This window comes from Amblyomma maculatum, chromosome 6, assembly GCF_055883805.1.
Source record: "Amblyomma maculatum isolate TAMU_Amacu chromosome 6, ASM5588380v1, whole genome shotgun sequence".
Classification (NCBI taxonomy): Eukaryota; Metazoa; Arthropoda; class Arachnida; order Ixodida; family Ixodidae; genus Amblyomma; species Amblyomma maculatum.
This window is the reverse complement of record NC_139349.1, coordinates 45,590,686-45,617,346: the sequence shown is the minus strand read 5'-3', so window position 1 is coordinate 45,617,346 and position 26,661 is coordinate 45,590,686. Positions and strand designations below refer to the sequence as shown.

The window sequence follows — 26,661 nt, the reverse complement described above, 5'->3', positions numbered from 1 at the left end:
TATGATGCCTCGCACTCTTTCTTTTGAGTAGCTTAATGGAGCACCGGTATGTATCCTCGACGAGCATGTCCTCTCATCTTAAACTCGATTGCCAAGATGACACCTACCATACTTTTTTAGAAGAAAGTCCCATGCTGTACAAGTAGGAAGATAATTTAGTGAAGGATAATATTAAGGAGCCCAAATCATGCAGCATAGTCGTGTTTACGAGAGGGTTCCACTGGCGGTGCCGTCAGTATATGGAAACATTTTCTTCAATTTACGCAAATAGACGTCATGTTTGCCACGCAGTGCATATTTATCATGCGGATACAGTGCAACGCTGTTGGCTTCAGGTTTACAATTCATGTAGTTTCGCTCTAGATAACGCAAACGTTCTGCTTTTCAGACATCATCTACAAGTCAACCCGATTGTTACGTCATCGTTCTTGTATATTTCCTTCCAGACGCTGCATTTCACCAATTAGCCCAGTCTTTAAGGTTATTGTGTTTTCAGATAGTTTAAACTCAGAGAGAAAGAGAGCATTGGTCTGGGTTGTCGCCTCAAGCCGACAAGTTTGGGCCTATATCGCTTGTCTTTTCTGCCGTTTGCGTCCTGACGACGCGTGGTGGCACAATGCCGAATAAGTATGAAAGGCGTCGTTGTATCAAACGCAGTGTTATTTTCATTACCACCATGAGGGCCATACAAGAACATGCTTGTCTTTGCCGGCTAAAATGGTTTGTATTTTTACATCGATCTTACCACCCCAGAGGCTAGAGTGACAATCTTTGCTCCGCGAAAAAAGCTTTTCCATTCACTTCTGCGTAGTTTTGCAAGTATTTCTGATCACAGCTGTGTAGAAGGTGACGTGTTGTGTATTAGGGGATAAGAACGTTGTGCTCACAGGTTGTATGGGCAAGGTATCCTCTTGCTTTACCCGGGAGAAGTGAGCACATCTGCTCGTACCTATTTCAGGCAGGTAATTTTTGATCACTGGTGTATTCTCGTCGTTAGCAAGCCCAATACCGAATGCAGGTCATTATATAGCTAAAGGCACTTCGCCATTGTGAATGGTGCTGTCTCACGCTGATTTAGCGAACTGTACTGACCTATAATCGATTTCAGTTGAGTACAACACCTCGTGAAAGTTACGAACCAACCTTAGCTGCGAAACTGCCAACTGATATACATATCTTACAAGGACTCTACCGTTGTCACCATCTGTTATTCTGTAACAAATTAACAGTTCTTTCCTACCTTGGAGTCTCTTCTCTAAGGCTAAGGGCGGAAGATTGAATCCCCTTCTGCTGCTTCTGCATATCTAAGGGAGAGAAATGCCTAGACATGCGTGTATAGAGCGATGTCACATCATAGTAAATAAGGTCAGGTGTTTGTAATTTTTTCAGGGACACCAATTGTCCTTCCTTCAACTTTAACGCATCTTCAGGTCACTGAACCTCGATGTGATACCCCATTCGTCGGGAATGGAACTCCCAGAATTCTCCTTCGTCGATTTAGGGTTTCCAACTGTCGTTTAAATCTGAAATTAGACATTTGCTGTAGTAGTCGACCAAAGGAATGTACTCACTGCTGTACACTTCAGCATTCATTAGAAGAATTCTGCCTATTCTAAGCTAACTTTGTTGTTTTTACCTACACTTTGTAATCACTATCGTTTTGATTCATCACTGTATTTGCACCAAACAGCATAGATAATGCCCAGAGGAAGAAACTACGGAAGTGCTGACAGCTAGAGTTTTTAGCTGCATAACATTAGTACTCAACGTTTCAAATGATTGTATGCCTATTAGTCGCTCCCAAACCATGCAAATACTTCTGTGCACGCTACGCAAGTTGGTCGTACAGTAGAGAGGACATTAGTGAGGAGACAGCATACAACCCAAAGGCGATTGATTAACTAAAATTATATTGCCGACATTCCTATTTTCGGCTCTTGGTTACATCATTTACCTGTACATTCGAATGGCGTCGAAGTCAAAGGTAAGCCTAGTTATTAAAAAATTCGCATTTGCCTCGTGGCTTGTGGCATTAAATTTTAAAGTAAAAATTATCGGAAGTGCTTGAAGTCGCCCTTCCCCTGCTACAAGTGGATAAAATGACATTGTTTGAATACGACACAAATGCACTTTACTTATTGTATGACGTAGAAGGTGCACTTCACCAAAGGCTACATAGCGAGCTTTGAAAACTGTCTTTTGAACTTCGATGACAACGTGCATCCGGAAATTGTTTAAGAGGTGCCCTTCATTAAAGGAAAGTCTTCGTTTCATTTTCAACATTAGCGAGCTTTGAAAACTGTCTTTTGAACTTCGATGACAACGTGCATCCGGAAATTGTTTAAGAGGTGCCTTTCATTAAAGGAAAGTCTTCGTTTCATCTTCAACATTTAAAACACTGGATTTCGGTATGTAACGTTCTTGCTTAAAATGACTACATAAAAAGGAAAGGTTGAGTAGTTCATAATTTAATCATTTTATGATTAACTCTACCTCTCGAATATTGTTGGTTTCGGCGCGAAATAAATCTGAACAGATCGCAATGACGAAGCTTTCACTGCTTTAAAAGAAACAACTCTATTCGGAATGTGTTAAAATATATACGTATAATAATTTTCAAGTTAAGAGAGAAAAGATAGTTGAGTATCCCAAGAAAATTAATGATAGAATCGGCTTAGAGGTTCTGCAGTATACGGCTAACCTGATATTAGAGCATTCGTCTGATTTTTTTTTTTTTTGAAATTAGATTATTTTTTTTGCTGGCAGCTGAATGGTGCTAACTTGGTGGTGCCCCCTAAAAATAAAATAAATGATATCCTAATATGAATGCCGAATGCCTCACAGAACTTTCGAGGAATATTGCCAGCGACTTAAAGAGCAAATTCGGTTCAGGTTAGGTCCGCTGTTGTTCCGTGTGCAGGTAATGCCACCCCACATAATTTGTGTTCCACTCTAGACACTGTGGTACAGAAAGCGCTTTACTAAAGTTTAGCGCTCGTAAAGTATCATATTTGTATTGAGCTCATAGTGAGCGCCATGGAATAAAGAAGGAAAGGAAGCTGCAGCCTTGTGGGGTAAAGTAGTTGATAGCTACGCCACTGGCAGACGACTTGGAAAAGCATTCTAGCAAGTCGATTCCTATGCTCTGTAAAGCGAATATAGGTTTTTTTTTTACTGATTTCAGAATATCTGCAGCGGTGCAACGCTTCACGTCTTTTCTTGGGAACACAGGTTGAAACGCAATGATGCCATGTCATTTGCAGCTGGGCCCAGTAGTGTGGCTGACTGATTCTATATGTCGTAAGAAGGAAATAATTTTGAAACGCCATCTTGTGTCAGTGGCTTCAACATTGAATTTCTCTCGCCATTCCCATGCTGGAACTGCGATCTGGACGGTTCACTGGAAACATTCCACGCGCGGTTTTGCCCGCTCGCCTCCAAGGCGCAGAGGTTGAGCGAGATGAGGGTACGCGCGAGTCCTCTAAATACAGAGCGTAACATTCAGCCGGTCGCTCGCTTCATCAATTTTCTCCTCTTAACAAGCCGCGCGACTGTTGCAAAATGCGTTTGTCGTAAAGCAGATGCTCTTCTCGGCGTCTCGACGGCGTCATTGCCTTCCGTCATCGAAACGATGGCAAGGAGAATGAATAGCGGACAACCCACTTTCCAGTGCCTTGCATTAAATTACCCTGTTCCTATGTTTCTTTGCTTCTTTCGTTTCGCAGGTCATGATGCCTCTTGTCTCCACGGCTGTGATCATCGGCATCGCGATGGCCGTCGCAGACCCGGTCGTTGAGACGGACAACGGGAAAATACTTGGCTCCACTGTCAAAGTTTTCAATGGAACCAAAGAGGTGGATGCATTTCTGGGTATACCCTATGCAAAACCCCCCATCGGTGAACTCCGTTTCAAGCATTCAGTGCCGGCTCCTCCCTGGGCACCGTACACGTTGCAGGCAACAAAGAAAGGCTCCGCGTGCATGCAGTTTACGCCATCAAATCCTGTTCCAGCCTGGGTAGAAACAGAAAACGGTAAGAGCGAGGACTGCCTATACTTGAACGTATGGAGACCACATCCGAAAGAAAACGACACGAAGACCCTCAAGAGCGTCATGGTGTGGATCCACGGCGGAGGCTTCGACTTTGGCTCAGCATCCATGGACCTCTACGATGGCGCTGTCATTGCTGCCATGGGAGATGTAGTCGTGGTGTCCATGAACTACCGTCTGGGTGTCTTCGGATTCCTCGCACTGCCCAATGACGTAACACCATCGCTGGGAAACCAGGGGCTCCAGGACCAAGTGCTTGCTCTAAAATGGGTTCAGCAACATATCGCCCGTTTTGGCGGCGACCCCAAAAATGTGACGCTTTTTGGTGAAAGCGCTGGTGGGTGGTCCGTTGGCTTCCACGCCATTTCACCTGTTGCTCACTCTCTCTTTAACAGAGCCATCATTCAGAGCGGCGGAGTGCTGGTTGGCCAACTTGCCGACCCTTTTAGCGACGCAGAGAGGAAGGCACTGCAGCTGGCCGACAGCGTTGGTTGCGTGGTCGGCAATAAATCGAACGTTGTTAACTGTCTGCAGAACAAGACCGCACACCACCTAGTAATAATGCAGTCAATCGTGTGCTCCCAGTACCTGATGTGTTTCACCGCCGTCTATGGGGACGAGTACCTGCCACATGACCCTTTGAAGTCGGCCAACGTTAGCATGCCGAAAGAATATCTCCTTGGAAACGTGGAAAATGAAGGCGCCGTCTTCGCGAGCCTACGTTTTTGGATGCAGTTTCCGTTCCGAAGAGCCCTGGACGTCAGCAAGAAAGACATGCTGTACTTCTTCCTCAAAACCTTTTCATTTGCGCCTTCATTTGTGGCGAACGCAGTATACAAATTGTACGTGGGTGCGCTCGGAGAAGAAGACTATGTGAAACTAAGGTCAGAGCTGGGCAACGCCATTGGGGATGCCTTCTTGCGCTGCCCCGAAGTTTTCTTTGGAGAGAAGTTGTCGAAGCATGAATCTCGCGTCTACTACTATAACATGGTGTATCACACATCTTCTCGGAAACATTTCGATGCGTGGCTAGGCATGACCCACTTCGACGACGTGCAGTACGTGTTCGGGGTGCCCCTAAGAGATTGTCCTCCACGAAGATACTCACAAGCAGATGCAGAATTCAGCAGGAAGGTTATAAACATCTGGACAACATTCTCGAAGACTGGGTAAGTGCGTTCTTCCTAGTAGTAAGAATATTAATGGCTGAAGAACAGCGCTATAGAAGAACAATTAGAAACACAAAGGTGGACGAAACACTATGTATGCAATGCCAGTTAACTACGTGTCACCTTGCTTTTGGACAGAAAATTCGCTCTACCTTTATGTATAGCTGTGAGGACAGTGAGCTACGGCCGAAGCTCCGCAAACAAAAAGTGGAGTTGACGAGTTTGTACTACTTTCTGCGAACGGACGTGTTAAGCAGAAACCAATTGACACCTCCCTTGCGGAAACAGCGCACTAACAAGGACAAATTGATTAATTTTTAAAATTTGTCCGCAGCTTCTATATTGTGTCACTCAGTGGTGCATATTTATGACCCTGCGAGATCTTTCTTTCAAGAAAAAGCGAAATTTCCCGAAGAGCATGCCATTCATAAGCGCGTGCTTAAATGGGGCTTTTCTATTGGCTAAATTTCAAATGCATCAAGTGCAAAGGTGTAATATTTTTTTCTCTCGTAGGCTCGAAAAGCGAATTGGCACCGCTACGTTTTTGGAGAAGCTTCCCTAGTTTACGTATGCAGAAGCTTCGCAGTGCCGGTTGCAGGCGCACAGGAACTGTGCGAAGTTCTAGTCCGAAGTCCTCATTTTATGTCTCGCTTTAAGGCGCATGACATCGCAGAACTTCTCACTTCACCTGCAGCCGGCCCTCCGAAGCTTCTGCAACCGTAAACTTCAGAAATTTCTGCAAAGAATATTTGACACTTATTGAAACAGATACCGAATTCTGAGCTGTAGCAACAGATGCCTCCGTTTTAGTGCGTTCTTTATTGGGAGAAGTGGTGTGGCTGCTCCTGGTCTTGATGGGGCTGGGACAGGTAGGTCACCGCCGCTTGCGGTGGGGGCTAGCCTGCCGCCGAATATTTATCTGTTGTAGCCGTCATTTCACCCTCCACAGATTCGGTGGTGGACGACGGCTGTTGCGGTGCGCGTCTTTCTCTCCCTTTTCTTTTTCTTTATTCTCTTTTTTCTCTTCTGTCCGCACGAGGCAGCGGAGGTGGCTCAGCTACAGAGCCAGTAGCAGGCCCATGCATTTGCTTTTCCTTCTTCCTACAGTCACAACAACAACAGCATACTTTACTGTCTGCTTCCTGTGCGGATCCTCGTAAGGTATTTCAATAGGATGACGCCACAAGAATAAACCTTATTTCGTTCAACGCTTTGCGGTTAGAGATTTATGCGGGGAATGCCTGCGGTCGGCTCACCATTAAGGTATGCTAGGAGTCAAGCAGTGTTAACGAAGTCTGAACATATAATACTGGTGTTTTCCTGTACCAGGTGCATACAAGCGGGTTTAGCGTCTTGCTTTACTAACGCAAATATATCGTTCACTTCAAGGCAGTGTTTTAGGAGCAAAATTTGAAACATTTCGAGATGTCGCGGACTTTTGAGTAAAAACCTCACAAACAGTCAAGCGAATATAACAAGAAGCAATGTTTCGTGCAGGACTGCTGCTCCTAACTACAGGCACTGATTTGAAAACTCTCATTATGTGCACATGAAAATCAGCACTTTTGCTAGAGCTGCTGAAAAACGTTAAAATCTTACCCAATGCATCGCCGACTTAAAATGGCGTCTGCCATCGAAAGCCAGGTTTTTCTTCAGGTCAAACATTTGCTTCGAAGCCAGTGAGGACTGATTAAAGTTGTTTACGTTAAAGAGCCTTCTTCCATAAAGTCTATTCCTTTAGAAGCACATCAGAAGGAAAAAAACGGAACTCAGACATCGCCGTCACCGGCCGTTTCCACAAGCATATTTCAATGAACGGAACATTGTTCAAATGTCCAAGGGTAGATTTCATTGCATCCACTTCGAAATATGTGGATTGGGAACGTCTCTGGCCATAAAGTCTCAATGATTAAGCAATAGGAGAAAACTACTGTTTTAAACCCAAAGTTTTCGCCAATACATGAGCTATTTTGCTGCCGAATAATAAAAACAAAGCAAGGGAGCCAGAAATAAATATATTACGGAGGACCGAAATTGTGTAAGTTATTTTCAGCGTTCATTTGTGAGCTCGTGCAAATCCTGTAGTTGAAAATCTTTTCAATTATGTAACAGAGTTTGAAGCCTAAACTGGTTCTAAAGAAAGGCATTCTAGAACTGTCGAACTGTCTAACACCTGGCTTTAGAAAGTGCTAACGTGGACGAATACTCGTCTGGATGCGAAGGGTCGTGAAAAAAATATGAACACAACAACAGGCCAGTAAAAAAAAAAAAGGCCACGTTAAAATAAGACAGTCTGGCGCTTATACGTTTACACTATATAAACATAGTGCCTTTAATAGGCTCACTGGGTACAGCGCTCTACGTTTTAACATTTTAAACTGGGTTTCACCACAATTGGGCATATTTTCCTCTTTCTTTACTTTCGCACTCATCTATGCACGATGTTGTATTGAGCTCATTGGAGAATTTATAAAAATTAATTCATAACAGCTGGGAGAAACTGACAACCTGACGACCTACAATGTTGATATTTCCTTGAAGCAGGTCAGTGAACATTCACTGAGTGAATGCGCGAAGTTTTATAAATATATTTAAATTAATTAGTTCGACTTCTCCTGAATTGAGATTATTCAGATACTAGATACTATGTGGGACGCGAGACGAATTGTGGGTTCATTACATTGGTGCCGATACATTCTCATCGCAGGATTCCCCCGCCGGTGCAGGGCTCACCATGGCCCCTGTTCGATGTCAAGGAGCACAAAGTGGTTAGACTGGATAATAACTGCTCCACGGTCGAGACGCTAAAGGAATTGGAGAGGTGTCGTTTCTGGGAGATGCTGTCCAAGCCCAATCTGCAAGGAAACCTCTTGGACTGCTTCTGAGCACCGTGGCACGCGCGCATCGCAAGCGAGTGTTGTTTACGCCCTCCGAAAAGCGGAAGGAATGCCGAAGACACCCAGCTGATAAATGCCTCGCTTGCTATGTTCGGCACCAAATAATTCCAGGTTTAGCGCAGGTACCGGCTAGTGCAAAAAAAAAAAAAAATTATAAACGAGGCATAAGCCGATCGGAACACAGCAGGGTTCTTTATTGGGTACAAAACATTGCGAAAATTGTGTACTAATTAAGAAGATTCTAAACGTAAAAGAAGCCCTCTTATCAACCCCTTAAGCACGAAACAGCGTTTCCTTGATCTGAGTAGGTTTTAACATTTTTTTCACTCTGTTCAAATGGGAGCTTGCTTGTTGCACGTGTATTTTTTCTTTCGAGTGTAGGTCCTGAGATCTGGAATGCCTTGCAAAGTTAAAATGTATAACCTTTCCTATGACGCATCAAAAGTTGGTGCTTAATTCACCCATTCTGAACAAATTTCGAATAGCATTCGGTAGTTGCGACTCACCATTTATTCCTATTTTTGCAGGAAGAACCGGCTCCCTGCTTCTTCTTGCTGCCTGTCATAAATTAGTCCTGCTAATGGCACCCAAAATGCGCATTAGCATAAAAAAAAGCCATCTTCCAACTATTTTATTTGTGGACTACAGTAAGATGGTCATTTGAAGATAAAAAGCCTACTTTTGATGCTCTAGGATAGTTTCCAAAGCAGCGGGATATTTGCAAAGACCAAAAATATTTCAAAATAATTTTAGTAAGAGTAAGAATTTGTAAAGATTGCCATTCATAAAATATTACAGGTGATAAGATGCATTTCAGTAACTTATATACTTTAGTGGAAGGGAGATCTCCGCTTCTATCTCGCAATTACTACCAAAGATACACTGTACAATAATCAACTGGCGAGATATAACTGAGGTTTTTGGGCGTAACAAAAATTAGAGATTGTATGTTAGAACTGGCCGAATTACATAATGCACTTTACCCACTAGAAGAAAGCCCATGACCTAAAGCTTGCGAATCATGCCAAAGATGCTCGCAATACGTATTAGCCTTATGGATTGAAGAAGATTAAACTGGACATGTAAGCCAACTGGTTGACTCAATTATCTCTATTCATTTGTATAAAAGTTCTACTTTCTCTAGAAGTTACTAAAAAGCCTAGATTTCTTGCAGCTGATAGGTGCAAAGCTAACGGCAGTGCTTGATACTCTAGCAGAGAGTGCAGCGAACACATGGCATGAAAAGGGTGCGTCTTGCAAGAAAAAACAAAAACAAGCAAAAATTTGAAACAAAACCCTGTATGTGTACAAGTGAGTACGAGATCATAGCAATCCTTCAGAACTCCAATAGCACAAGCCAATGTAAGGTGGCAGGAAGCATTTTACTTTTGACATAACTGTAAAAAATTGCTACCCTCAAAATAAGATGTTTACGTGTGATGCTAGTCCTTTAAATTTTCTTAGTTCGCAAGAAACAAAAAGTTATAAAGAGGCGACATTTTTATGCTTCACATTTATTATCGATAGGGCCTACTAAAACCTAACATATTTCAGACAAATTTTAAAATACGCACTCTCAAGTTTCCAATCGCACGGATATTTTATAACAGCACCATACATCGGTAAAACATTACAAATATTTCTGATTATTTTAAATTTTGCTATGCGATCTCTGAAACAGATAAAATATCTGAGTTGCTTTTGATCCCGTGTGTTGTGACCAATCGAGGTTTTTGTTCTGACGGAACTCTATGCTCTTATTGGCTGCACCGTATAAAGATCGTGCAGTCTTTTTTGCCCATCGCCAGGGCGCCAAGGCGCTACGCCGAGCACAGAGAGAGAGAAAAAAAAAAAAACACTGCTGGTGCTGTGTTCGCACAATGCCCCACGTGGCCATGACGTCACGTGGAAAACTGGATTGTCGAAAAGTAGTAAAGAGAAAGCAATACATCCAACTTGGTCGTTGTTTTTATTTGTGTTAAAATCATTTAATAAACTGAACAAATCACGGCTGCATTTTCCTAAGCGTTGAGATTTGAGTTTACATGAGTCTGACAGCCGCCAACTTCAGTGTAACCTCGCTTTCGCTGCATCGAACAAGAAAAAAATTACGAGAGAACGAGAATATTAGTCTAATTTTGTTGTCATTCTGTCCATGCAATTAACTTCAAGCGCATCTATCGGCATTACGCAGCTGCCACGCACTATTCGAACACCTCTTACGCAACTCCAGATTTATTACAAGAGACTTGAATAAATTAGTGCACACACATGCTAAGGGTATCTAGTTTGCAGCCTCATAATTGCTTGTATAATTTAAAATTCCTACTAAACTGGCTCGAAAATATGTCGTACCTTAGTTACTTGCACACGAGATCTGCAAGAACCGAATTCATTGCCTACTGATAGTTCTTTTATTAATCTCACACTCTTACTAAATTCATTCGTGCTTTAGATACTTTTTTCAGCATTCAACTCTCCACTAGAATGAAAGCGGTTTCTGCATATCATAGGCGTCAGTAACGATCACAAGTTTGGAATGGAAGGTGAAAGATAAGTCGGATTCAACGTTAGAACAAGAAGCGGTATGAAAAAGCACTGAACAATGGTTGAGGGGTGCCTCATTTCAAAGGCCGAGCCAACGTTTCGACAAGGGCATCACTTCGCAAGCAGAGTCAACGTTTCGACCATGGGACTTGCCTTCGTCTCTGAAAGTCCAGTTGTCGAAACGTTGGCTCTGCTTGCAAACTGAGGCACCCCCTCAACCCTTGCTCAGGGCTCTTTCATACTCTGTCGCCATATTCGTTTTCTCGTTATACCCTAGATCCTGCAGCAATAAACGGGCGTTTCGCTGAACGTGTCTCATCCACTATAAGTCGAAATGTCTAAAGACAAATATGTGCATGCGCACTTCAATATTCTTGCCGGTCACCAACATTTTCTTTGTAGAAAAATCCCCAGGAAATGTAATGCATACAGACAAACACATATCGGTGATGTAATTATGCTGCAGTGAGGCAGCTTTCGCCGGGCTAAACCGAATTGAGGGCAAGGGGGGGGGGGGGGGGAGAGGAGGGAGGTGGTGTTGAGGGCAGACAAGGCTTAGGGCTCATAGGGATAAATAGATCTAGACGTTTTCAAAGCAGCTTTTTAATTTCAGGTTGCGCCTTATGACAACGTCTCAGTGCACAGTACACACATATTCTAGGGAAAATTGTGAAAGTATGAGACCTCATTAGAAATGAGGAGTATTATTAGAATAAGCTGAAACGCCTAGGAATTAGTGCCTGAAGGGTCACCCATACAAACACATATAAGCAAAACAAAAACAACAAATTTTTTTCTAGTTTCAGAGAGCACATATAAAAGCGGCCGGCTAGTAAAACTTGGCGAGTACTTTGTAACAAAGTGTGGCAAGGTATTTAACGCCATTTTGAAGTCAATTTGTTTATAACTGTTCGGGCACATGTGTGTTGTGAAATCGCGGTTACAACGGCAATAGTCACTATCCGCCGGGCATTCGAATCGCGCAAGCTTCTCGTAAAATCTGGAAATGCGTCTCACAGGCTAGATTCCCTCACGAATACTGCTTCTGAAATCATACAAGTGTTTACGCTCAACAGAGTACTCGCACAGCAGGGTAAGCGAACTACGCCCAGCAGCAGATGACCAAAACCCCTGTTTATGCTTACAGACAGGTAGCGCTTGCGGACGCCGGAACAGTTAGGGTTGGAATCGAACGTTTCCGGCGCCGCCGCTTGCTACTGCGCGCCATTCTATTTTGTTCTGTTGCCATCAAGTTCAAGAAGTGGTTTAATGCGAAAGCTTTAACATCCCCATGAAGCGAAAGACTCATCGGCGGCGATTTACATTTCCGGTCCGCCTGCAGCTTTACGATGCGGCCCTTCGGCAGCTTTAGAGAGATGCGGCCCTTCGAGCCATATATGTGTTATGAACGCAATTGTTTTACTCTGTATATTTGGAATGACAGTATCATTAAGTAAAATTTAGTGCATGCAGGAGCTTGTTAGGCTACACTAGCAGCTTGAACAATTAGGAGAAACCCTAAGTGGATCGCCAGGGCGGTATGTCTGGTTTCCTGATGCACATGTACATCGAATTTTCGAAAAAAAAAATATTGCCTATATGAAATCGCGTCGCATACATTGTCACATCGCTTCTTTAAAGCGCTCACTAACCTTTAACAACTGGCTGCCTCCATTGGTGCTCTGTAAAGCAAGAAATATATCACGGTAAGTTTTGCTGCATGAACTTTTTATGGATAGATCCCCCGGCGGGGCCTCCATAAGTTTGAGCCATTTTTTTTATACTCTGCCTTTAAAATTGAGTAATGCACTTTCGCAATATGTCCTAGGAGGTGTATGGTTGCAGTGCATTAAAGGGCGACATCTGAGGAGCCCTGAAGAAATCGGAAAACTGCAGTAAAAGTATTCGATTTGGTGCATTCCTCCGTATTCTAAGCCTACTTTCCACTCCCATTTTGCTGTAGCGTCCACGAATGTCCCCCTTGTTTGTAAACTCTTCGTTGGTTTATATGCTAAAAGTAGTTCGAGCTGAAAAGGTCCAAACAGACTCTGAAAAGAATTTCGTCCCACCATGAGAGAAAAACTGCGAAATGGTTTTGGTAAGCCGTATATAGTGCCACGGAGCTTACGTGGATAAATTCCCGTAATAAGGAGCGCATATGAATGAAATTCTCATGCAAAGTTCGAGAGCTTTGACGAATAACAATATAAAAATGATACACAGAGATCACTCTAGTACAGTTATATGATCGGGCGAGTAGTACCTTATAAGAATATACAGATGAATGTCACATGACTTGATACCAGCGCATTAACAGGAAGCAGCATAGACTCCACGTTTTCCTTTCATTTTTCAGAACAGGATTATTTTAAGTTTAATTTTGATAGCGGAAGCTAGTCAGGGATGGTATGAAGATATACGAACCCAGGATTCAACGTAGGAGTAGAAGACACAGGCAACCAAAAGCTTGGCCACTGAAAGAAGGGTTGTTTAACTTCTATTTAACACAGAAATATGCGTTAGGCGTAAAAAGTATATGTAATAATATAATATTTTGTTCGAAGAAATTTTGCTGCCTTCAGGCGGAAAACATTATAACACTGGTATTACCAGACAGGGCTCATGTCGGTCATTTGGACCCGTTTTTAGTAAGCGGCAATTGTTTCGTTGGAAATGTATCTCTCTCTGTCACTTCTAACCTTCATATTCTGGTCTAACCAAGTGAATAGGGGGAAATGTGGGCTTTAGAGGGTATTCATTTCTCTGTTTGATACCTCTTCACACTGTACCTCCAAGCCAGTGTGACATTATGTGCAAGAGATGCTTACAAACTCTTCTGACCACTACACCGAAGCTGTAGACTTAAGAGTATTACAGGCAACACATTTCCGGCTTACGCCAGTGGGTGACGCCATAACCGGAACCTCAGGCACCGAAACTTTGATTCAAAAGTGCGTCGATGGCTTTATGTAATCGAACTGAGAGTAGCGGAAACGGACGTTCGTCGCGCCGTCTCGTTGCACTGACAATTTATTGCGTTCACACAAAGCAAACCGTCCGAAACAAGGTAACGTATGTATTAAGTAAAAAAAGAAAGATCGACTGAGCCCTCTTCCAGCGACAAAAGGCCGAGCGCACAATATGGGCGACAATGGCCAGAGAGGAAGAGTCGTCCTGAAAGGGTGGCTGGGCCTCGCAAAACGCGACCACCGGACACGCCGCGACAGCGGACCGCATGTCCGGTGCCCATTCGTACGCATGGCCGCCATCCGCCCTCCACTACCGCCGCTGGGTGAATGCGTGACCACTGGACCTGCTCGCTTGGGCGGTCGCTGCGCGTACTGCAGTCTCACCGTAGCCGCCACTCTGTTAGTGTCGGAGGCGCCAGGCCAGTGCAACGGGATCGTTCTGTGTCGCATTCCGGAAAAATCACCGACAGTTTCCATGCTTGCCTAGTTAACTGCCTAACACAGGTATGCACCGGTGCTCCATCTCCACCGGTGCTTATTGCAGGATCCAGTGCAAGTAAGTCGTCAGATGTGGCTACAGAGGCTCAGTGTATCGTGGATCAGTGCGGTGGATGACTCTAGTTCATTAGAAGGCCGTCTGAATTGCTGCGGTTGTGATAACTGAGAAACACCTTGCGGAGAGCTACTGATCGATCTCCCAGTAACCAGCGTTTCAACCTTTCCTGAAGTGTCTGAAGAGCACGTCGTTTTTGTTAGCGGAGTTGAAGAAGTATAACCTATTTTGCCATAAGAATACAACTATGCCAATAACTTCGCCTCAATCGCCTAGGAAGAGCAAAGAACTTGCGAAGTTATGACACATCACAGCCAATCTTAGCACTAGATGAAATCATGCGGAGTACCAAGTTGCTTGATGTCGTTGCTACAATATTAAAAGCACGGTGAACGAAAGAAAATATGAATTTCTGGAAACTCTGGAGCTGTCGTCATACGAAGAACTCGCAAGACGTGGTCACAAGCGAAAGTTCAACGGAATATTCGCCAGAAACTTACAAGAAAGTAGATCAAGATGTGCTGGAGTGCATGAAGCAGAGTGATGTGACCCAGCCATGCGAAGATGCCGCTCCTGGTTTCGAACGAACCGGCAACCAACTTTCCGTGTCGCGCTCTGGCCGTCACAAGCAGCGTCTCCGCCGGCGGTCGACGATCTTCGAGAATCCTACGCTCGGGCGCCCAGACACGAATAAAAACTCTCGAGAGAATGTCGGTGAGAGCCAGGACCAAGAAGAGAATCAACCAGGAGAGCCCGAGCTAGAAGAGAATGACGTGGATTTGTACATTCAGCCTTCAAGGAACGAACTAGAAGATATAGACTGTCCAATGGATTGTGACACGCTATGGATCACGCAAGTCTGACGTGCCCCATAAAATACCAGATTAGATAAGGCACCGTCTCGTGAGTCAGTTGTTCTGGTTGTACAGAGACATCTCGCCAGTGGTGGCCAAGCTGCAGCTGACCAGGCAATGTATATCGTGCGTGTTCCGTTCACAGCCTTTTAAAGTTCAAACGCAAAGCGCTGACCCCTGAGACGTGTCTGTAAGCAGAATTAAAGATTAATAAAATTATAGAGAGTTGAACAAGTTATCACCTGCTTCTTTAGACTACTTACAGTGCTCGCTGTTGCTACAGTGTGACGTACAGAGCGTCAGGTTGCAGTCATCTGGTCATGAAGGGCTGCTTCATGCTGCAACTATCGCAGGTAAGAATTGGCCGTTGCATACGAGATAATCATTTTATAAACGAGTCATGAGACCTTGAAAACAAAACTGCTGCGCAAATAAAGGTCGCTCATTTCAGAGGCTAGTGTATTCACCAATGTATAGAGGCCACATGTGTAAAAACAGCACCAGAGGTTTCACGGCCCGCTTGAGATGATGTTACTAATTGGTCCTTATGCGACGTACCACTAGTGCTACCCTGCAGGAGTCAGCCCTGCGCCCTACGATGGATCACGTCCCTGCTATGTACTGCGGCAACAGTGGATTTTCGATAAAATATCCTGGCTCTAATATACAGGCTGCGCTATTCTTTTGATCCTTTGTTGCAAACAAATGTGAGCACTGTGTGTTTTGAGCCTATGTTTTTCTGAAAAGAGTCCTCTATGCCTCTCTTGGCCTCGGCGACTGTTATTTTCATTCGTGTGTCATAGTGCCCTTCTCAATTGCCCTCCAGTTTTTTTTTCTTAAATTGCTTTGGGGGGTCTCTATTCTGGCCGTCAAGAAGCCATAGGTAGCGTAAAAGAGTGCAATCCTCCACTACAGCGTCCTCATAGTCTGAGTCTCTTTGCGACGCTGAGCCCTAAAACGAAACACGTAACTCAGGTCAATAGTTGAAACTGAAGAAAAAGAAACCCTACTATTGCCTTGACCTCTCCGAACGCTAATTTCTTTCGTTCAAGGAAGGAACCGGTAAAATAAAGCGCTGTAAGTTTTCATTGGCTACGGCTGCTAAACGTACATGCTTTGTAGTTACAACCATAGAGATTTTACTACCATTTTTACTATAGTCCTGGAACTATAATTTCGCATGGGGAATCCATGGTATGATACCAGGGGTATTCGAAGAAGGCACACCATCAGATTTGATATCTTGACTGAAGCGATCACAACGAAAACAAGATGGCAGTTGATTGAACATGCGTTAGTTTGGGCTGCTGTAAATTAATTGCACTGCTCGCACCACCTTGCGACACAATGGGCTCAGTTGACTGAACAATAGGAGATTTAAAGTGTTGTGTTTAAGTCAATCAATGGAAAAGGTGGAAACGTTTCTATATTTGGCGACCGCTTGCGAGCTTTGTAGTCAACCCTGTTAATTTGATAATAATTATGGCGAGAAGTTGTCAGCTTTACGGTCTGTATATACTAGGGGAAAGCTTTCTAAGGCCCATAAGCAACAAACCTCGACTGCCATTGTCCGGAAATGGCAGACTGACCAAGCAGGACTGGATCATCACCTCGGAGATCAATCAGCAACCGACGCCTAATTTTAAAGGGACTCTTGGCCCGCATGACACCACAAATTGAACGAAATTGAATGCGACGTGACATGAAATGCGAATTAAAGGCCACTGCATCTCTCGTATGACTTGACTTTGTAAGTTAATCGCTTTCACCGCAGATATTACTGACAGGGTTCATTGTAACCCCCCCTCCCCCCCCCTCTTTTCAGGGCTGCAGTCCGCATGGCTTAACGCCATGACCGCTAGAAGCAGGCTGTCACCATTGAAACAAACAGCGTTTATATACATATCGATCGCTTGGTCTATGAGCTTCACAGCAGACATTGACGATGTAATTAAAAATCAAGAGAAAAAAGTAAAATAAAAGTTCGACATAGAAACGCGCACAAAGATCACAGTGCAATTAAAATGCATGATTTTGCCTTCACAGCAAGCAAGCCCTAAAAGTCATTCTAAAAAACAAAAAGGTGCCACATTTTTCTCATCCTAGTTTAGCGATCGACTTACTCTGTTTCTATTTAGTTTTCGGTGATTATGTACATTATTTATTTTGTTTAATAGAGAGTTTGCCCTCTGTCTGGAAGAGTACGTGCTTTAGACCAGGACGCCCGCAGAGACAGCTTGGCCCAGCCTACTAGCTTGCGCTGGTCATCCTAGGGCCATTGATGGCGTGCTGAACATAAATACCACTTCTTGTGAATTCGTTGTTAAATTTCGCCAGAGCTTGAGTACTAGTTGTCTATTTGAGGATGATTTAATTCCGGAAGCTGGCTTGGTTGCTCCTTTTTATGCAACAGCCTTATGGCCCTATTCCGGAATGCGGTATGCGGTGGTGTAAATCTCGCGTTCAGTGAAATGCCACCTGCCACGTGGCAGGTGGCATCTGTCAAGGTTGGTACACGGAAGAGGCTGATTCGACCTACCACGGTTGACTGGTGGCAAACTGTTGAGAGATTTTCTCTTTTCTAAATTCAAGTGGCTCCCATGGGAAATGGAAGATTCTAATCAATTTAAGAGGTGTTTTATTGATGTATTGTTCGCACAATTATGCTTATTCTGTCTGGAAACGCATGATATATGTGGTATGTATGATATCTGTAGTCGCTCATGGCAGCTCATGGCGAAGTCCTTATCCTATCACAATGTCGGAAATAATGACATTTATGTGTCCTCCAAGGTTATGCTACCGTTCATAAGACGCTCATGTAACGCTAATTAAATATGAATGCCCCTCTTTGCATATCTTAGATATCTGTCTTTATACTCCGTCAGATTGCATTACGCAGTGCGGAGAGGGGATATTGAAATCTAACTTTGGCTGAATCTGTAATATTTGTATGGAATGTACCATAGTTTGGCAAATAGGAGGAAGAAAGAAGTTTTATTCGGCGTCATCAAGCATCAAGCAATTTTCTGATTTGTCGAGCAAATTATATAGTGTAATTTATAGATCTGCTTTTCTAGCAGCTAGCTGTTCTATGATAAGTCTTAAAATTATTGGTTGCAACAGACAGAAGCAGAGTACTTCCATGCTAGCCAATGCGCATAAAGTGTGCAATGTTAGAACAGCTTTATATACAAAACAAATGTATTAAAGCTCGAGTATACTTCTCTCCGGAGCGAGAAATCCCAAATCAGTGTCTTAATACGCCGTTCAGTCTGATTTCAAAGGTCCACAGAGGATGCCATTTTGGAGATCAACGCAAGGCACAAGAAAAAACAAACAAACCAGTGGCTTAGCTCACGCTACAGGTAGCGAGAGGTATGTTTTCTTTGGTTGAGCTTGTTGTGATCATTTATGTTCAGCAATGAGAGACATTGGGTATACGAATCTTTTATTCATTCTGCTTGACAGAGTAAAAAACTGCCAAATGATCTGTGAAGGGAGCTTGCACATAGTCTGGACAGTCCGCCATGCGGTCATCACTCTTAACAGACAAAGCGGCGCTGCACGGCTGCGGTGAATTGACCGCGAGCCCCTTGTTGTTCTCGACGGTTACAGTTACTCTTACGTTGCCCCTACGTGCGTACAAGGTGTGGCCAGATTTCCTGACAATGATGTGCCCGGAAGATCGGGCGCGCCATCAAGAAATGGCAAAGCAGAGCGAGGCGCAAACCACTTTACGCTAAGCTCGGATGACTACACTATGCGTACGGATTTGTAGCCGCGCGCCGACATTCGTGAATTCATGACTGGTTTGGTATGCTTGCCTGGATTGACGTCGATCTCGCGTCTGTCGGTTCGGGCGAGCCATTCGCGTGGGGTTCGCTCAGAGAGCTTGCCTTCTCGAACTCGATTAGATGTATCCTTGGAATCTTGCAGCGAACAGTCCGATCGCGCCGGCATCGTCTCAGTGCATTTTACGGGATGATATAAACACGGCTGTGTCGCAGGGTGGTGCTGCGTCGTCTGCTGACAATTATTACAACATGCGGATTACCCAGCATGCATCGCTTCTTGCAAGCTCCTGGGCGATGTGCACGCCACTATCGGCACCTTCGTTCTTCAGAGTGTCAATGTTCACCGCAGGAATACCTGCAAACAGAGCTCTTAAACGCGTCTTTATGACTGCTAGCGCCATTACGATACCGGCCTTCATGAAGAAAAGCACAGTACACCCTGGAATGGAATATTATAAAACGTCATATCGAAGGCAATGTGCGTTTAAAACGCCGAGATACGTGCGCGTGGAGGTCGTCGCTGGCCACGACACCGCACGGGAGGATGACTAACAGTGACAAAACATTCCGTTTCTCTTGTTTCATACTGTATACAGCCATCCGTTCTTATACTGACGCGCACTTCGAAGAGGACTGTGATAAAATATGCACTTACATTTGGAAGCCATATCTTTAAAATGTCACAGTAAGCGAGGGCTGAGAAGCCAGACATGTGCTTTACAGGTGATTTGCGAGCTGGAGTTTCCTCGAATTGCAACACCTTCTCCAGGAGTGCAATGTGCTGTTACGCGCGTTACACTGGTTCATAGTAAAGTCGCTGAAACGAGGTAGCCTAGATGCTTTACACGAAAGGCAGCTCTCAGACGACATGACAAACGAATGAAAAGAAATTGCGCAACGTCGCAGACGATACCGACGATACCCCAGCCGCTGAGGTTGCTCGCGCGCAGACGGGGTAAGTGGCCGGGGTGCAGACGCCACCCTGGCAAGAGCTCTCATCTGCACGGTGCGAGCCACTGCAACGGCCGGTTATCGTCTGTGCGATCATCTGCAAAGGTGCGCAGTTTGCCTTTATTCGTTTGTCGTGGCCTTTGTAAGCTACTTTTCGCCTAGATCATCTAGGCTGTACAGTTTCTAAAACTGCATTATGAACCAGTGGAGGGCAAATAACAGTATATTAGATCCCTGCAGCAGCTTCTGCGATTCGGAAAAACATCAACTGGCAGAGCGCCTGTTAGAGGTGTGCCCAGAGTTCCAACATGCACTCTCAGAACCGTTAGAGAAATTCAGATTCTAAATGTCATTTCATACCTTGCTGCAGTGTTTTTAAAAACATATGCTTACCGCGAACGAAGGGATGCCTTTATGTGACGAGAAAAGTATTCGAAAATTTTGTTTGAATGATCATCGCTATGTATAGCGCTTCTATCCAGTGACGGCCACCAGGTTACTTCCACGTGCATCTATTGCACTCCTTTAAAAATAAAACGCCTTCGAAATAAAGCTTCATTATTCTTCAACAAAACAGACTAGAAGGGCCTTTCCCACAACGTAGTTGCCATCACCTGCCCCTGATGTATTCTAAACAACTTATGCAACCAATATGGTAGAAACAGCGCTAACACAGGACGGAACAAGAACACAACACAGGCGCTATATAGCACCTCTCTTTAGCAACTTGACAACTTGACTAGCAACCTTTAGAGCTGCTAGTTAGCGCCGGTGCTGTGTTCTTGCGCCGTCCTGTGTTAGCGCTGTTGCCACCATGATCGTGAATCAACCCAACTCTCCACTCTTCTATGTAACCAGTTCAATATGATGTCACGTTATCACCAAAACCGAATAATCTTTGTTTTCCCACTCCTTGTTTAATACCCCAACATGGGGTTTTTAAGGTGATAAAGGGAAGTAAATCGGTTTTAGTGTATACTAGGTTTTTTTTTTTTTTTTTTTCATGAAGGGCCGATATTGTACATGTACCGTAAAATAAGAAATACGTTTTCAAGCCTATGTGGTGCTTTCCCACTCTGGACACAGTAGTGACCACCAGTGGCGGCGAATAATGTGGTTCACTGATGTTCTGTACTCCTGGCGCGGCGCAGACTTCATGCTAAGGAATACTTTCGACACAAGGACACAGATATTTTAGGAAGTGGGACTGTCGGCGACGAAGGACGGGGATCGATCTCTCTAAATGGCAAACGACAACACTGAGAGCAAACGTCTTACCCGGTTTCTTGAAGAAAAAGCTTCGCATGATTTTCTGTAGTAGGCCTTATGGCAGATTCGCGGAGAAAGAAATTATTTAATTTAGTGTGATTTCTGATAACGCTCCGAAACGACACATGGGCTAAGGATGCCGCGGGAATTTGCGCTTCGGATTAATTTTGAGCACCTAGCTGGGACTCGTACATATGAAGGACATTCATGAATTCCATTGATCGATCGAATACGGTCGGATCGTGGTCAGGATTATATCTGAACCCTTGATGTGTCGGCAGCTGATGAAATATTACAACGAGTAAGCCACCGCGGCGGGCAAGAATATGAAGCACGCAGATTTATTTTTTTTCTGCCTGAGTGAGGAAATGACAGTACGGAGATGCAGATAAATAACTATCCTTACAACACATATTTATTTTTCTGTACACAACTCAGGCGCAGGTAATGAGGCACCGCATGGTATGCATTAAACTTGCAGATGTGTATTTCGATGAAGAAATCAAACGCTCCATTCCAGAGCTTTGTGGAGGATCGGAGTTCTCACTTCTCCCCCTTTGCACCCACCCCGCCACATGCTCTGATAAGAGAGAGAGAACGAAAAGAAACATATTGGCTTCGCTAAGCCAGGGCCAAAACAATTCGAAGACAAAGAGAAAAAAAAACTTAAGTGGCGGGCGCGGTGACCGAGTATCCCAACAGCTTTCAGGAGTCGCTGCTCAAAGCGCCATTCATTAAAAATGGGGGCCCGGGAATGCAGGAAGGTGATTTAGGCCAGAATTTCAAAGAGCCATTTGGCGCGCTGGAACTTGTGCTCCATTACTTGGGCAGCTGGCGCCATCTGTGTAGGTTTCTTGTAACCCAATGTCTTGATTCCCGACTGTTGTTGAAGGTGGCGCGTGGTCATGAAGGAAGGCGTGGTTCTTTTTATCGCTAGAGTTACTTCGTGGCCACCGCGATCAGCTGAAGCCACGTTACTGTATAGGCTCTAACTCTACTTATGGCTAGAAACACTCGATAACTTTCATAGTACCGCGAAGGTCCCATCGCGTGCTGGGAACCACGACCGACACGGCCATGAAGCCAATGAAGCTTTCAACTGCTTGAGGCGTTGGGTGCGAGCGCCACCATTGTAGCGAACGGCGCTAGTGTCGACCTATGGAGTAGGTGGGATCACGTGACTCCTCTTATTGCTGCTGATGTAGACGCTCGTTTGAATTTATCTGTTTTAAAAGCTAATAGTCGCGTTCATTTATGTAGGTTTATTTGATTAAGCGTGCCAGCCTTACATTTTTTGATCTTGCATCGTTACTGAGGCAGCGGAAGTTTATTTAAGCTGTTGCTACGGTCCGCTATTGCGGACCGGAGGCATGCGAGGATACCCGGAGGCATGCGAGGATACCCGGTGCAAGCTCCCATTGCTCCCCGAAATATAAGCTCACATAATCTTCCTTAATCAAGACTTGAATGGGCAAAGAAGCAAGTGATCACTATCATGATGTGCGTGCGGACATTTGAGCGAGCAAGATTTCGTCCACGGAGCTGGCGTTAAACAGTTCGGTGAGCGGCAGAAGAAAGAGCGCGCGCGTTTTAATTTGCGCTTTTCATTTGTGAAGCTAACGATATTATTACTGGAAGGATGGGAAAGATGGTGGCTTCTTCATGGAGCAGCACGCTTCCGCAGAAAGGAAGGATTATGCGAAGGCCAGAAGGTCTCAAAATATTCTAAATGAGCGCGTTGACACGGAAGTTTCACTGAAGTAAACTAGAAGATTCTGCCGTCGCGGGCAGCGGTATGAATGGTGAGTTATCTCAGGCAGCGTCGCCAGTGCTGTAGTAGTTTCAAATGACAGAGTTCGTGAACAAACGAAAGATAGAGCATAACATGCATGTTGTGATGTGCTAATCGAGTCGAGGTGTGCGCAAAAAAAAAAAAAAAAAAAAAAGCTATTGTGCGCGGGGTAAACAAATATCCTTCCTAACCAAGAGTGCCAATGACAGTATTCACTGCGTAAAAATTCGCTGCGTGGAATGCACCATCTTTACACTTGTTAAAAATTAATCCATGTCATCCCCACAGTCAAACTTGTCTGGTTTAAGGGAGCAGGCGATCGGTGCCGCCTCCGCCGGTGCTATGAGAAAGCGCCCAGCCTCTGTCAGGCTCCTGACTGTCCTCTGCTCTTGCAAAGGAATCCTATTACCTTTTCAGTGACCGCTTATACCTGACTGTTTGTGTGGCAGCTTCAGTTCTTTTTTCATAACAGCAGCAATGCTGCAGCCGGTGCGCGTCATCATATGTAAAGCTTGCCAACTTCGATAACTCTGATTCGGTGAAGTGCTTTCTTGCCGAATGAGTGGGTCTCATACCTCTAAATAAGCGTATACAGGCCCAGACCGAGGTGTATATTAAATAAATAAATGAATGTAACTTTAACACGCAACTGAACTACGTAGGAGTGCGTCCTACAGCAGCCGTTCAACTCGAGGTACCCCACTTAGTTCGTCACGCGGGCGCTTCCAAGAGGTGGCGCCGTGGTATGTCCTCGCGTCCAATTTTGAAAGCAGCATGGGCATTTATTTGCCAGCATTGCCTTGAAGACCACCGCAGCTACTTTAGAAACAATGCAATTTGCGAACAGTGAACGGCAGGCTTGTATGCGGATTATTCCAGTTCTGCCAAAGAGATCTATCGATTAATCCAACACCTTGCTATTCTATTTAGATTTCGTGGTATTGCGATCACTCGTACTCTCTTGTCGTCCTCGATTACCGCCATAAATGATCACAATAAGTTATTCTCTATAGCAATGCAGATCCCAACTAACTGTGCGTCATCGCACATTTGCGCGCACAATTTGACGCAAGCTCACTCGTGCTTGTTAAACATCTTTGTTGACGCAATAAAAATCATCATCATTAATAATTATTATTCATCGCTAAGCATTGTTACTCATTTCCTGTCAATTGCGGTCTTTCAAGTCGTCGTTTGGCTTATTAGTCGTTTTGTAGCCATAATAAGTCATGACTGCTCATTATAATCATTATCACTAATCACTAAGTTTTACTCCTTTTTAGTCATTTGCGGCCATTCAAGTTGTTTCACATATCGGTCGTCCCGTAGTCATGATGAGTCATACCTAGTCATTTTAGTCACTACCAGTCATAGCTAAGCATTTTTACTCATTTCCAATCAGTTGTGTTCATTTTGAAGTCTTCGTTTTAAATATCGGTCATTTCGTAGTCATGATTAGTCATTCCTAGTCACTGTAGTCATTACCACTCATTTCCAATCCGTTGCGGTCATAACAAGTGGCAGTTTGACATACTGGTCATTACAATTCATTATTAATCAATATCATTACTCATTAGCATTAGTCATTTCTATGTCGATGTCTATAACTTTTATTCATTCTCTTTCATCCTCAATTGTTTCCATCCTTAATCTCCTTCACATGTCCGCTATTTACAGGTGACACATTCGCGCACAGATTCGACGCGCAGATCACGCGCATTTTCGCTAAATGAGCTAGCCTAGTAAGGGTTTTGCCTTAAAAATCTTCCCGGACTCATACTGGTGTCTGCAGCCGAATGCGCTGTAGCCCCGCTAAGTAATTCTTACTACAACAACAGCAAACAAAAAAAACCTCGAGCAACAAAGCCCAGTCGCGAAATACAGCAACCTCCGTACATGCACTGTGGACGTTTGTGGTCGTCATCTGTGGACGTGGATCTATTTACTCGTAAAGTCTCACGGTCGCGCGTAATCGAGTTCAAATTTTGCCAAATTTCTGAGTACTCTGAGTCGATACCTAGATGGAAATACATTTGCCTAAGGACTATTGCCAGCAGTGGTTCTACGATTCACTTATTCATAGCGTAAGCTGAAGGTGAACTGCTTGCATATTAAGTGTGGCATTAACTGACACGCTATAGAGTTACATTTAGTTTCCTGACAGCGACAAGGACGAATCGCACAGTATTATGTTTGTGTTTGTAAACACCCCTGGTCACACCATCGGTGTATTCAGCGTGGTTTATCTGAGTAGTTTCGGAAGCCATTTGGGAAAAGCCGCCTATTTTTTCTTGGTTTCTAAGTGCACCCACAACCTGAAGACGAATTTTACTTGTTTTCTCGCTGTATCTTTGATGCTCAGGTTTCTTGACATCATACTGTTTTTGTGCCACGAACATGAACAGTCCCTTTTTGGTGGCATTTAAAAGCACCTTTTCTCTCTGCCCACAGATTAATCTTGGCAACAAAGGATCAAAGAGCGTGGCATGCACAATGGCATCCTTTTTTAAGCCTCGATGAAGAAATGATATTATAAATGTAAGCCAATGTTATGGCTTGTGTTCAGTGACAACCTATTCACTGAAATATTACGACGACCTGTTTTTGAAATACCGACGCAGTAGGCTCTATGTGTGTGAACAATGAGCATTCTTTTGAACAACCAAATGCACTTTTTTTGAACCTTCGACTTCAAAGGACACATGATCTTCGCGTGGCATCACATTGAAGACTTTATGCGCGGTTGCCGAGTGAAACACGAGTACAGCTACGGCTGTGTAAGCTTGATTGCGGCAGTGTGTAGTATATGAGGGAAATATTCTTGGAGGTAGAAGTAGTGTAAAATATCCCAAGAAACCGAGAAACTAGATCGAGTAGCCTTCAAGGTCTGTCCGTTTCTTTTTTCTTTCCGTCGAGAGTGTGTTTAACATTTGAAAAGACTTCTATACCGAAATGTTATTGGGCCTCAGGTAACGTGGTGATGCTGCTAAACTTTATTTTTTTATTATTATTCGAGAACTTGCATAATGCACGCATCGTTTATTAACACTATACGTCATTGATATCAGTAATATGCTAGAATTACTTTCGTGTCTCGGTTAAAAATTTCGGGCCTCTCAGGCGTTGATGATCTTTCAGCCATGCTTCGTGGGTATATTAGTAGTGACACTGAGACGGACCGGTAGATTCCTTTTTACTTCTTTATTTAGATGAACTGAATATATATCAGCCATAGTCGCTAACGAGATAAAATCCGCGGTTGTAATTTTTGTTGGATGTAATCTAATATTTGCCAAGTACCTTTAGCCAGGGAGGTGCCCAAGGTTTTGTGGACGAGAAAAAATGCGTTCAACTCTTAGTATTTCGGTCGCAAGTACCAACATGCCCTGAAGTGGATGCTTGCTATTATCAGCGAAATATGAGCGTTTGAAATCTCAGATGCGCTAATTAGATAAATGTTCACTGAAGTGCGGTTTGGTTTTGAGCAGTCTCTTCTGTTTAAAGCAGGAAAATCTTTGAGGCACTTGAAATTCACAATCAAGGTGGTAAATGGGTCAGCAGTACTTCGGCTTTGTTGTTATCCAAAGAGCTGGATTTTTTAAAGAACAGAATGGCACATGAGCATAGGTTAATATGCTGTAGTTTTAACTGTCCGATAAAGTGGAAACTAAGTTTGAGGCATGCGCTTAAAAGATGGCGCTTCACATTTTTCCTGGCTATATTGATGCTACTTACAATAAACCATCAGTCGAAGTTCAGAATTCGTCACCCTTGCCGGTCGCCTTCTTTCGTCCTGTCTATAATTTTGCGCTTA

The 26,661-nt window shown here is 44.0% G+C and overlaps 2 protein-coding genes across 4 annotated transcripts in view; both read left to right on the top strand.

The window, feature by feature from the left end:
• Positions 1–8,274, top strand: part of LOC146185633 (cholinesterase-like) — a 47,818-nt gene extending 39,544 nt beyond the window's left edge. For all 3 annotated transcript variants that reach the window (XM_084606544.1, XM_084606543.1, XM_084606542.1), the window contains 2 exons: positions 3,726–5,218; positions 7,926–8,274. In XM_084606544.1, coding sequence (XP_084462670.1) covers positions 3,729–5,218; positions 7,926–8,103 — 1,668 coding nt within the window. In that variant the 5' untranslated portion in view covers positions 3,726–3,728 and the 3' untranslated portion in view covers positions 8,104–8,274. The remainder of the gene's footprint in view (positions 1–3,725; positions 5,219–7,925) is intronic.
• A 6,440-nt stretch (positions 8,275–14,714) lies between these two features.
• The window catches only part of LOC146185632 (glycine receptor subunit alpha-2-like), a 127,329-nt gene continuing 115,382 nt past the window's right edge, over positions 14,715–26,661 (top strand). The window contains exon 1 of the mRNA XM_084607886.1: positions 14,715–15,041. Coding sequence (XP_084464012.1) covers positions 14,715–15,041 — 327 coding nt within the window. The remainder of the gene's footprint in view (positions 15,042–26,661) is intronic.